The sequence below is a fragment of the Bufo bufo genome, chromosome 3 (genome assembly GCF_905171765.1).
Source record: "Bufo bufo chromosome 3, aBufBuf1.1, whole genome shotgun sequence".
Lineage (NCBI taxonomy): Eukaryota > Metazoa > Chordata > Amphibia > Anura > Bufonidae > Bufo > Bufo bufo.
The window spans coordinates 611,193,651-611,205,820 of NC_053391.1; the positions used below are offsets into that span (position 1 = coordinate 611,193,651).

Sequence of the window (12,170 nt, forward strand, 5' to 3'; positions counted from 1 at the left end):
AGTGCCATACCTCCTTCATTCTTGAAATCAGCGGCATCTGAGCTCATGAACTTCTGGTGTCAAATGATAATTTTGAAGAACATCATTATTCAGTGCAGATGCCCTTCCAAATGCTCAAGGAAATTCATGCTGCAGAAAATGTACCAGTTCTGCAACTTCATGGGTTGTCTCATCTCATCTTCGGCATTAGGATATGCCGTCAGTGTCGGATTGGTGCAGGTTCCTCCTCTGGGAGTCTCTTCTATCTCCAAAACAGGGCCCCTGAAGTGAACAGAGAGCGGCCGTCCGTCCGCTGCCACCCTCCGTTTGCCACTATGGTTGTTTCACAAATAGCTGAGCACTGGCTCAACTACATCCGGCAGTCCCATAGTGGTTGAATGGAGCGGTGTCTGCGCTAGTGTACTGCACTCGCCATTCACATCTATGGGATTTCCGAAAAAACAGCCAAGCACACTTGCTTGATTATTTTCGGAACTCCCATGATGGTGTGCTCTCCTTCACTTTGAGGGGCGCACTCTGGAGATAGGAGGTGGGTCCCACACCTATCTCACATTGATGGCATACCCTAACGATATGCCATCAATGTCTGAGATGGGAATACCCTTTTAACAGTGTTATATGAGAGATGGTCGTGCTCACCGTCACTGATGGCTGAGGCCAGTGGTTGGCAGATTGGGCATTTCCTGTGTTGAGAAGGACCAGGAAGCAAAGACCAGCATGGTCCTGTGGACGTAAGTATGACTTATTTTCTTTTTTGGTGACTCTCAGAGCAGTGGCGATCAGCATCTAGTTAAAAAAAAAAATATGCATATGCATTAATGAATGCCATAACAGCCTATGGGTGACAGATGCCACTGGCCTCCATTAAACGTATGCGGCAAGAAGCTCTGGTGACATCACTGTCCTTAAAGGGAACCTGTCACCAGTTTTATGGTGTCCTAACTAAGGGCAACATAAATAAGTGACTGATTCTCTTAGCACAATGCTGGGTCACTTTCTTTAATTGACCCAGTCAATCTGCCAACATCTTGTATTGAAAAGCTCCAGCTGATAATGATGAGTCATGAATATTCATGAGCTCCTGACTCTCCCCGCCCACCTGCTGCTGATTGATAGTTATTTTCCATATGAACCAGCAGCAGGTGGGCGGGGGAGTGGCTATAGCTCTGAATTAAATAAACGCTGGACTCAAATCAGCTCATTAGCATGCGGCATCGTTGTGTGTATATTATGAGGTATCCATCTGTCACACCAGTAAGTGAATACATCTAAGGCACTTTTTAGTAGTTAATGATTGTATATAATTAGTTAGATTATAATCAAATATCCACAGGTTCCCTTTAAATAGAAGCTTCTCCAGCAGCCAACCTTCAGCTGCGAGGCGCCAATACAATCATCCAGATATAATGTTCACATTATACAACCGTCCAATAGGTCAGTGCTAGACATGCATCCTTCCTGCATTTTGGAAATGGGCTGTAAGTCCCTGCCTGCTCCATCCAGGCAGCCCCAGTAATTTTCTGATTGTCACCCCCCAAGCCCCTGGACACAGCAGCAGGATTCAGATAGCTTTCGCCAGCTGCTCGGTGAAGCTCCAGCGGCGTAATTGCCCATATATGGGCACTTATGGCAGGAGCTTCCCTGAGCAGTTGGTTCCTGAAAAAGGCTTTCCTGGTAGGTACAGAACAAAATGATTTCTGCAAGGGCAGAACAGGTAAGTACCCTCTCTTGATCCTCTCCCTAAAGACCCACCCAGACCCTGGCAGCTGAGGTCCCTAGATTTGTAGAGATGAGTAGGGGCCTGCAACAACATATGCCACTGTATGCCTTCAACAGATGGCTAATGCAGTGTGAACATAGTCTTATCTCCTAGCGCTTGCTTATTTGTTTTCTTACAGTGTTTGCATTGGGTTTTTTGCAGAGCAATGAAACGGAGAGAGAGAAATGTAGAAGCAACCGATCCAGCATCTACCATTTCTTCAATACGATCCACTGGAAACATTTCTGTTCGTAAGTGGAGGGGGGGGGGGGGGGGGGATTATTTTAATGTTTCTTAAGCATTTTGAGATTATTAGAAGTCACTAAAGAGATCCATGACTTTGAATATTCTTTAGGGTCCTTACACACATGAGTTGGCTCTGGCGTTTTTTGCCAAAATAAGTGCTGGCGGATTATTATTATTTTTTTGGCCACTAGCTTTTTTTTCTGGTGAGTTTTCTGGTGTTTTTTGCTCACAGGGTGGCTTACCACTGCCATTTTCTTAAAAAAAAAAAAATTCTCTGTAGAGAATGCTGTGTATTAGGAAAAAAAAAATCAAGAAAGACCAAAAAAAATCCACCTAAGTAACAAAAACATAATGAGCAAACAAAACTTTATTTTTTTTGTGGATAGGATGCGGACCCATTCATTTCAATAGGTGCGCAAAAAATGCGGACAGCACACCGTGTGCTGTCCGCATCAGTATGTCCGTTCCGTGGCCTATTTTGGTCTGTAATTGTAGATAAGAATAGGTTTTCTACACAGGAGAAAGACCATCCGGTCTGCAAAATGTGGAACGCACACGGACGGTATCCATGTTTTCCAGACCGCAAAAATGGATACAGCCGTGTAAATGAGCCCTATAATTTATAGTAGGGGCTCGTTATTCCTTATGATATACCAGCTGCTACACAGCCTCTTTTTAAGGGTAAAGGGGGAAATGCTGTCTGGCTGAAAACTGTGCCATCGTGCCGTTTGGTGCAGCTTTTAAATAGATTGTTACATTAATAGCCAGACAGTAAGGACACATAGCTTTGATAGTCAGTTTGACCCCCCCCCCCCCCCCATGCGTTTCTGCATGTTTGTTGGCCACATAATGGCTGCTCTGTTTTCTATATTGTAATGTTCTACAACAGCTTAAACACAGAACTGTATTAGGCTTTGTTCACATCTGTATTAGGCCTCCTGCACACGACCGTTGTGTGCACCCGTGGCCGTTGTGCCGTTTTCCGTTTTTTTTCACGGACCCATTGACTTTCAATGGATCCGTGAAAAAATCGGAAAATGCACCGTTTTGCAGCCGAGACCGTGATCCGTGTATCCTGTCCGTCAAAAAAATATGACCTGTCCTATTTTTTTGACGGACAACGGTTCACGGACCCATTCAAGTCAATGGGTCCGTGAAAGAACACGGATGCACACAAGATTGGCATCCGTGTCCGTGATCCGTGGCCGTAGGTTAGTTTTTATACAGACGGATCCGTGTTGTCATTGGTGACCAGTGCGGCCGGCCCCCCCCCCTCCCCTGTAGTTAACTCATTGGTGGCCAGTGGGCCCCCCCCTCCCTCCCCTGTAGTTAACTCATTGGTGGCCAGTGGGCCTTCTCCCCTCCCTCCCCCTCCTAATTAAAATTTCCCCCCTATCATTGGTGGCAGCGGAGTGTACCGATCGGAGTCCCAGTTTAATCGCTGGGGCTCCGATCGGTAACCATGGCAACCAGGACGCTACTGCAGTCCCGGTTGCCATGGTTACTTAGCAATTTGTAGAACCATTATACTTACCTGCGAGCTGCGATGTCTGCATCCGGCCGGGAGCTCCTCCTACTGGTAAGTGACAGGTCAAGTCACTTACCAGTAGGAGGAGCTCCCGGCCGGATGCAGACATCGCAGCTCGCAGGTAAGTATAATCGTTCTACAAATTGCTAAGTAACCATGGCAACCGGGACTGCAGTAGCGTCCTGGTTGCCATGGTTACCGATCGGAGCCCCAGCGATTAAACTGGGACTCCGATCGGTACACTCCGCTGCCACCAATGATAGGGGGGAAATTTTAATTAGGAGGGGGAGGGAGGGGAGAAGGCCCACTGGCCACCAATGAGTTAACTACAGGGGAGGGAGGGGGGGGCCCACTGGCCACCAATGAGTTAACTACAGGGGAGGGGGGGGCCGGCCGCACTGGCCACCAATGTGTTAACTACAGGGGAGGGAGGGGGGGGGCCGGCCGCACTGGCCACCAATGTGTTAACTACAGGGGAGGGAGGGGGGGGCCGGCCGCACTGGCCACCAATGTGTTAACTACAGGGAGGGGGCAGTCATGTACACAGTTCTTTTAGTATATTCTAACCTAAAGCGTCCCCATCACCATGGGAGCGCCTCTGTGTTAGAATATACTGTCGGATTTGAGTTTCACGATGTAACTCAAATCCGACGGTATATTCTAACATAGAGGCGTTCCCATGGTGATGGGGACGCTTCAAGTTAAAATATACCATCGGATTGGAGAAAACTCCAATCCGATGGTATATTAACTCCTGACTTTACATTGAAAGTCAATGGGGGACGGATCCGTTGAAATTGCACCATATTGTGTCAACGTCAAACAGATCCGTCCCCATTGACTTGCATTGTAATTCAGGACGGATCCGTTTGGCTCCGCACGGCCAGGCGGACACCAAAACGACTTTTTTTTTCATGTCCGTGGATCCTCCAAAAATCAAGGAAGACCCACGGGCGAAAAAACGATCACGGAAAAACGGAACCCCGTTTTGCGGACCGCAAAAAAATACGGTCATGTGCATGAGGCCTTAGGCTTTTTGTTTTTCTGTTCTCTCATAGGAATGACTGATTCATGACATGATGGACCCTATTGACTATAATACGCTCTATCGGGTTTCCATCATGGTGTACGTTTATTTATTTTAGACAAAACGGTGAAACATGTTGCGCTATTTTGTTCTTAATTTTAGTGATCCGCCTCCCTTGTGACAGAACTGTCGGTGTGGCCATGCGATCAGCAGCAGGACTAGGCTGTAATGCATAGCCATATTCCTGCCGCTGAGATTGGAGATAACACCAAGCCTAGCAGCTTAACCCCTTAGATGTTGCGGTCAGTAGTGACTGCGGCATCTGAGATGAGATCAATTTGCTCAGCTCCTTCTGCTCTATAACATGCTGCCTGAAGATTACTTTACATTTTTATGGTGATGGGTTAGTTTTTTATTTTATATATATATTTTTTTTTTTTTTGCTAAATTAATGAAACTTTTAAAGGGGTTGTCCGGGTTCAGTTCTAAACCCGGTTATATCCCCTTCTTCACCCAGGCAGCCCCTCTGAGATTTCATGCACACATTTCATGCTCCGATGTCCTCCCTTGCCCAGTATCGCGCTTTTTTTGTTGACATTTTTACACTGCTAGTGTTCTCGGTGATGCCACTGGCACTAACGGGTTTTAGCGCTGCTCTAGCCGAGACCTGGTACGTCACCAGATCTAATGAAAAAGCCCTTGCCCTGCACAATCCAGCGGAGGGCAAGGGAGAGCTTTGGAGCATGAAATGCTCATCTCAGAGGGGCTGCCTGGGTAAACAAGGGGATAGCCCCTTTAAAAAATAAAATAAAAGTTGGGCATATTTGGTATTGCCCCATTCATTTGCTGCGGACTGTTCATACCATGCATCCATATCAGAAGCCACTGGCTAAGCAGGCATATTGGGGGAGGTTTTTCCTTTTGTAAAGGAAAACTGGCTTAGTTGCCACCAAGAACCAGATTCCACCCTTCGTTTTCCAAAGGAAAGTGAAAAGTGGTATCTAGTTGCTATGGGCAAATAAGCCAGTTTTCTTTTACTCCAGTTTTGATAAATCTCCTCCATTGTTATGATTTTATCTGGTTACATTCCTTTTGTTCTCTGCTTTCTTTGCTATTCTTTTGTTTTCTTAGTAGCAGATTGCAATTTCTGTAGGCAAAGTGCATTCCCATGGGAGCTCATTCAGTCAGGGATCTGATGGAAAGTACTGCCGAGCTGCATTTATTAACTGACAGTAACGGTGATGTTTGCTTTTCTAGGTGAAGCAAAAATATTCTGGCAGAATCAGCGCAAGGAAGGGAACATAGATGTTATATTTAAGGAGGTTCAGAGCAATCTGCAGCTTCTGTGTCAGAAAATCAAAGATGGTTCGGCAACAAACAAAGGTTGGGCTGATGAATAACTCACTGTATTTTTAAGCTCTGTTCACATCACATTTCCGTCTGGAGTATTTTCCAACATATACCTCTGTTGGAAGGCTCAGGTGTATGCCACTGTAGTGACTGACAGCCTTCCCTATATGACTGTGTATACAGAGGTGGCTGTCAATCACTGATAGGACCGCCTCCTTGACTTCAGAGGTGGCTGTCAATCACTGATAGGACCGCCTCCTTGACTTCAGAGGTGGCTGTCAATCACTGATAGGCCCGCCTTCTTGATTTCAGAGCCCAGAATAAGCAGGAATTTAAATGAACAGATTCTAAGTTTTTTTTAATAAATCTTTTCCCATAAAACAATATATCAGTCTGCTGTATAACATGCTGCCTGCAGATTACTTTGCATCTTCATGGTGACAGGTTCCCTTTAAGCCATATTCTTATCAGTTTCAAAGGAGTTTAGCTATAATGAGTGTTTGAAGTCAGGAGATCAGAGATAAGGCTTCACATCCGTTGTCAGCTGGCAGGACTCGGGAGGGATTGTCTGACATATGCGGTCACTTCTCGGCCTTTTGGCCAAGATCAAGTGTAGTATCTGTTCTTCAGACCCAGTTGAGCTAGCTCCTGGGACTGTACGCCATTCATGGGGAACCATGGATGTTGAGCAGAATGGAGAAACCGTAAACAGTACAGCGCAGGGTATGGCGAGGCCCTGTGCGAGACGGCCTGGGCTCTGCTGGATCGAAGCCAGGAGGCGTAGTTGTGTTGAAAGCCCGAAGCGCATAGTGCCCCAGGAGTGGTGACCCTGGGGTGCCTAAACTCACAGGGTGTCTGAGCCCACTGAGTATGGCACATTTGCACAGAACTTCTTTTTCTTCACAATTTTAGCGCACACCTCTCTTTGCTCAGCTTCAGCCTTGACAAGATGAGGAATTTTCATAATTCCGGCCGAATGTCCGGGCTGTAACCGGCACACATTCACTTATTTATTTTTGTGTTTTCACTGTGTGCATTTTACACGTTTGTTTGTCATTGGATTTTCGAGGTTGCAGCGCCCTTATGGGCAACCCACCTTGAGGTCTAGGGGGGGGTGTGTATGGCCATATTGGTTCCTCACCCGCCTGCAAACCCCCTTGGGCTCTCCCTCCGGGCAGAGTCTAGACGTTGTTGAAGCTCCTGGCTGATGCCCTGGGTGGCAGCTGAGGTGAAAGCCGGGAGCGCAGATGGGCGTACCCTCGGCTTCGGCTGAGGGTTGCCACTTGTCCCAGTCCCTTGCAGGAGCCATAGGCCCAGAGGGATAGGGAATGGTTTGTGGGGGGCCCTTCTCCTGTTGGAGAGGGCCTGCAATATACCGCAACCCAGTGCACGTTTTTTTGTTTGGCACTCTGCACGATTTTGTTGCTAGGGTGAAGAAAGCACGCTCTTCGGGCTTTTTTAAAAAAAAAAAAGATACATGTGGTTAAATATCACAAAAACTGCTGACATTTTTTTTCCATAAAAACCAACTGAAAAAAATTATTTTTAGCCCAAAATGAGTAAAATGCAATCATAAAAAAAATTGCCCCAAAGGGTGTGCACAGCCTTTAAAAGGTTTTTCTGAGATTTACATACTGATCACTTATCCTCTGAATAGGTCACCAGTATCTGATCAGTGGGGGTCTGACACCCAGGACCAGCACGATCAGCTGTTTGAGAAGGCTCCGATGCTCCTGTGAGCACTGCGGCCTTCTCCGTGCTCACCAAGCACAGTGCCGTACATTATATAGTGGCTGTGCTTGGTATCGCAGGTCGGCGCCTTTCTCGTCTAAGCGGCTGAGTTGCGTACAGGTCACTGGCTTAGGCCTCTTTCACACAACCGTTTTTTTTTTTTTTGTTTTTTTGTTTACGGGCTGTTTTTTGCATTCTGTATACAGAACCATTCATTTTAATGGTTCCCCCCCAAAAAAAGGCATGTACTCCTTATGCATTCGGTTTCCGTTTTTTCGTTACGTGGAAAATAGAACATGTCCTATTATTGCCCGCAAATCACGTTCCGTGGCTCCATTCAAGTCAATGGGTCCGCAAATAAAACGGAACACATACGGAAGTGCATCCGTATGTCTTCCGTATCCGTTCCGTTTTTGCGGAACCATCTATTGAAAATGTTATGCCCAGCCCAATTTTTTCTATGTAATTACTGTATATGCCATACGGAAAAACGGAACAGAAAAACAGAACAGAAACAAAAAACGGAACAACTGATCTGTGAAAAACGGACTGCAAAACACTGAAAAAGCCATACGGTCGTGTGAAAGAGGCCTTAGGGAAAGGTGAGAGACGGCCATGGCGCTACAGTGAGCACCAATGCCTTCTCAAATAGCTGATCGGCGGGGGTCCCGGGTGTCGAGGAGTTAGGTTTTTAGTATTTAAGTCTGTGAAAATCCCTTTAATTTCTTCCAGTTTAAATAATTTACCATGCTTGGCATAGTGCTCTGGTCTCGACTAGAATTACCTGTAGACACAGGACTGTTCATATTGGCAGTACAAAGGGAGGGCACGTGCTGAAGGGAACATTTCCAGGTAAGGTGCGGCCTACTTTATGGGCAGAGTCTAAGGCACTCGATAGTTTGTTCCTGTGGGATCCTGAGATGTTAATTCGCCACTGATTTCTCATAGAAACTCATGCATTTTTTTCATTTTGCTTCATTTAGATTACTTGAGAGCTCGGATTTTAGTGAATGAGGCAAGTTTGGAGGACTATGAAGCCTGCCATTCTGGTAAGTGAACAACGTGTCTGACCAGTGATCGAGTTAGAAAAACATGGCTGCTTTTCTCCAGAACTGTGCCGCAGGTTATGTGGGGTATTGCAGTGGAACTAAGCTGCACTACCAGACATGACCCATGGACTAGGGTGGTGCTGCTTTTAGAAGAAAATAGGCTTTTTTTCAATCCTGTACAATTGCTTTAAAAGTGTCTTCAAGTGGCACAACCCCATTCACATGTATGGATTTATTTGCTGGAATTTAAGAAACAAATCTCCTGTGCGTGTATACAAATATTATCTGGAATACTGAGCATGCTGTATGCCATTTGACTATTTGATTGAAATATTGAATTGGAGAAGAGTTCAGCATTGTATGGTCAGCATTCATATGTAAAATAACGGCTATCCAGCTTAGAATTGGCGTCGCTCGCTCTCCTTTTTTTTTTTTTTTTTTCTCTTCTCTTTCAATAGTTTAATACAAAATTGAGCTATCTCCGTACATGGGACTAACAAACATTTAAATCAAACCCTGACCTTACATGGCATTGATGCAAAGTGACTTGGAGGCAGCATTTTAAAAATTTCATATTCTTATTATGAATTATTCATTTTTAATTTTCAAATCCAAAAGGAATAAAACAACCCACCACCCCTCTCCAACTCCCTGTAACAAAACATCGGTGCACTAGTCCAAGAGGAGCCTAACCCAACAAATTGTAACCTCGGTGTCTGTCGTCTATCATTGCAGTGATCAGAGAAGTGTGACCACACACATAATGAAACCCTTAGGCCACCTGCACGCGGTGCAGATTATGCACGCTTTTTCCGCGATCATTCTCGTGCAGAAAAAACTGTGTAATACAGTACCAGCAAAGTGTATGAGATTAGACCGCTGCAGATGCAACGGCGAGAAGGTAAACAGTGAAGGGGAGGCAGCGCTGGCACGGCGCGCGCCTTCTCTTCAAACAGATGATCGGCGGGGGTGCCGGGTCTCGGACCCCAGCCGATCTGTTATTGATGACCTATCCTGAGGATAGGTCATCAATAAATATAACTTGGACAACCCCTTTAAGCCTAAAAGAGCATCATCCTGTATCCTAACCTGACATACTTTTATAGTGGATGCTCAAGGTGCACATGAACATTAGGCCACCCACACCGCCCTGCCTTAAACCAGTCGCATCCTGTATCTCGTCAATCTTCACCATGCCTGTCCTGAAATATATCAATCCAGAGAGGCCACAATTTATCAAATTTAGGAGGCAACATTATTTAGTAGAAGGCCCCTCACAGCGAACTCTTCCAGGTATTCGTTAATACTGCAGAGCATTCATTCTAGTAAATGTGCAGGAAGACTTTTCTAGATGGCAACATTTAATTATGTTTGTCATTTCGGTGTTCAGGGCGTTGCCAGTTGGTCAATAAACATTCCCTTAGGGTGGTGTCACACTGCTTTTTGCGGCAGTTTTTTGAGCCAAAGCCAGAAATGGGTTGGAAGGGAATGAAATATATAAAGGAAAGACTTATACCTCTTCGTCCTGCTGGATCCACTGCTGGCTTTGGCTGAACCCCTGCCACAAAAAGCTGTGTGTGACAACACCCTTCAGATACTAAAATAGTATGATGGATCAGTCAAAATTGTCCTCTCAGATACATTGGTTTTTTAATCACATATTAGCCTATGTGATTTTATTTCTTTTTTTTTTCTTCTTAAACAAGGGGATGATTTTCTGGAAATAATTTTATGAAGTCACTCCATGTATTCTACTTGCCCTGACTGTTCCTGTTTGTTTGGACTTTTAGCGTGGCAAACAGTCTGGCTTAAAGATGGATTTACAAGGGGCAATAATCTGGCAAATTGTCGGGAACGAACGTTTAGGTGAACACTCGTTCCCGACAATCTGCCAGTGTAAAGGTGCCGCCGATTAACGAGCAAAACACTCGTCCATCGGGTGATCCTGTCGTTCGTGCAGACACCCAAATTACCGTTTCTGGGCAGCACATCGTGCTGTCTAAAAAGAGATCTGCCTGGAAACAATGCAGCTGTGTAAAGACAAGTGATTGCAATAGCGACTGCTCATCCTCATACTGTGGAGGAGATTGGTGCATGTAAATGCAGTGGTCTCCTCCACTGAAAGAGCAGCCGACTGTTGGGAAGAAAAAAAGAGGAAATTCCAGCTATAGAGTTTACAACCAAATTGAAAAAAAACTGGTTCTCCTTATTACAGAATTCTTTTTATATTCAGTGGTCTGCTTCACCCAATTTACCATTGTTGTAGAGCAAGAATAGAGCGAGACAACCAGATCAGTGCAATCCCAAGACAGAACATGAACAAACGTGTAGAAATGGTAAAAAAAAAAAGCTAGGATCAGTGCTCCAGACCAAAATAAAACATCAAGGAGCCATTGGCTCCTAATCTGAAAAATTTAGGAGCCAAATTAAATTTTTTAGTCTCCAAATTTTTGTTGTAACATAAGGGTCAGAAACAGGGTTCTCTTTAGGCTCTTGGCTATTAGTTTTTCCATTCATAAACCTCCACATTGAGCTCCCAGCAGCAGATAGAAGCCTGCGGGGCTCGCTGGCACTTCTGGTGACATCACCTGGGCACATGGTCTTTACTCAGCAGAGGCTCCGTTCCCGCCATGCTGTCCCTGGCACTTCATGAGCAGTCGGCAGTGGCGCGTGCTCCCCTGTTCCATGAATGGCAGTTAAATTATCGTGCGTATTCATACGCATTAGACATTTTTTAGGGAGAAAAACTGTCTGTACAGGTGTCCATGACGCTTGTACAGTCATTATTGCGACTAGGGCTTCGGATGAAACATCCAAAGTGGATTTGCATAAAACTTTGTTCCCTAATTGCGACCTCTCCCGCTTACCATGTCCGCGGTGCTGCTGTTCTGATGAGACTCCACCTGAAGCCTGGCAGGTAACAGCCATATTTTAATGAGGAGCGCCGTTGGACCTCTCCTGCACATCAGCCGTACTGTGCATACAAAAAGGATGGACTAAGTGCAAAAAAAAAAGAGGGTGTAAAGTGGTTGTCCCAAATGGCCATTTATTACATAACCACAGGTTAGATAAGCCTGGGGGCTACATGGTGACTTTGGCCCCTTGCAGACGAGCTTTACTCCCGCAGTGAGTCCGCAACACAGCACCCAGCCTGACCTCCCAGCACTGACGGGAATCACACAGCATTATGTCCGTGTTATCCAATACATTCCAGAACTGTAAGGGTTACATAGCATCATAAATCAATATAATGCTATGTGACCCCCGGCAGCGCTGGAAGGTCAGGCCGGGAGCTACGTTGCGGACTCGCTGCGGGAGGAACGCCAGTCTGCAAGGGGCTTTTGGCTGTGACAAGCATCACATGGCCAGAGATCACAGTGTAGCAATGCAGCATTGCCACTAGTGAGGGATCATTTTGGGACCTGCACATTGTCATGACAGCCCCAATAATTCTCACAACTGTAGGGTTGCAATGCGACC

General features: G+C 45.7%; 1 protein-coding gene and 1 pseudogene across 1 annotated transcript in view; both read left to right on the forward strand.

The window, feature by feature from the left end:
* SETDB2 (SET domain bifurcated histone lysine methyltransferase 2) overlaps window positions 1–12,170 on the forward strand; it is a 56,515-nt gene that overhangs the window by 2,250 nt on the left and 42,095 nt on the right. Inside the window, exons 2-4 of the mRNA XM_040426023.1 lie at window positions 1,922–2,010; window positions 5,818–5,943; window positions 8,625–8,690. Coding sequence (XP_040281957.1) covers window positions 1,926–2,010; window positions 5,818–5,943; window positions 8,625–8,690 — 277 coding nt within the window. The 5' untranslated portion in view covers window positions 1,922–1,925. The remainder of the gene's footprint in view (window positions 1–1,921; window positions 2,011–5,817; window positions 5,944–8,624; window positions 8,691–12,170) is intronic.
* LOC120996702 lies at window positions 6,491–6,575 on the forward strand (annotated as a pseudogene).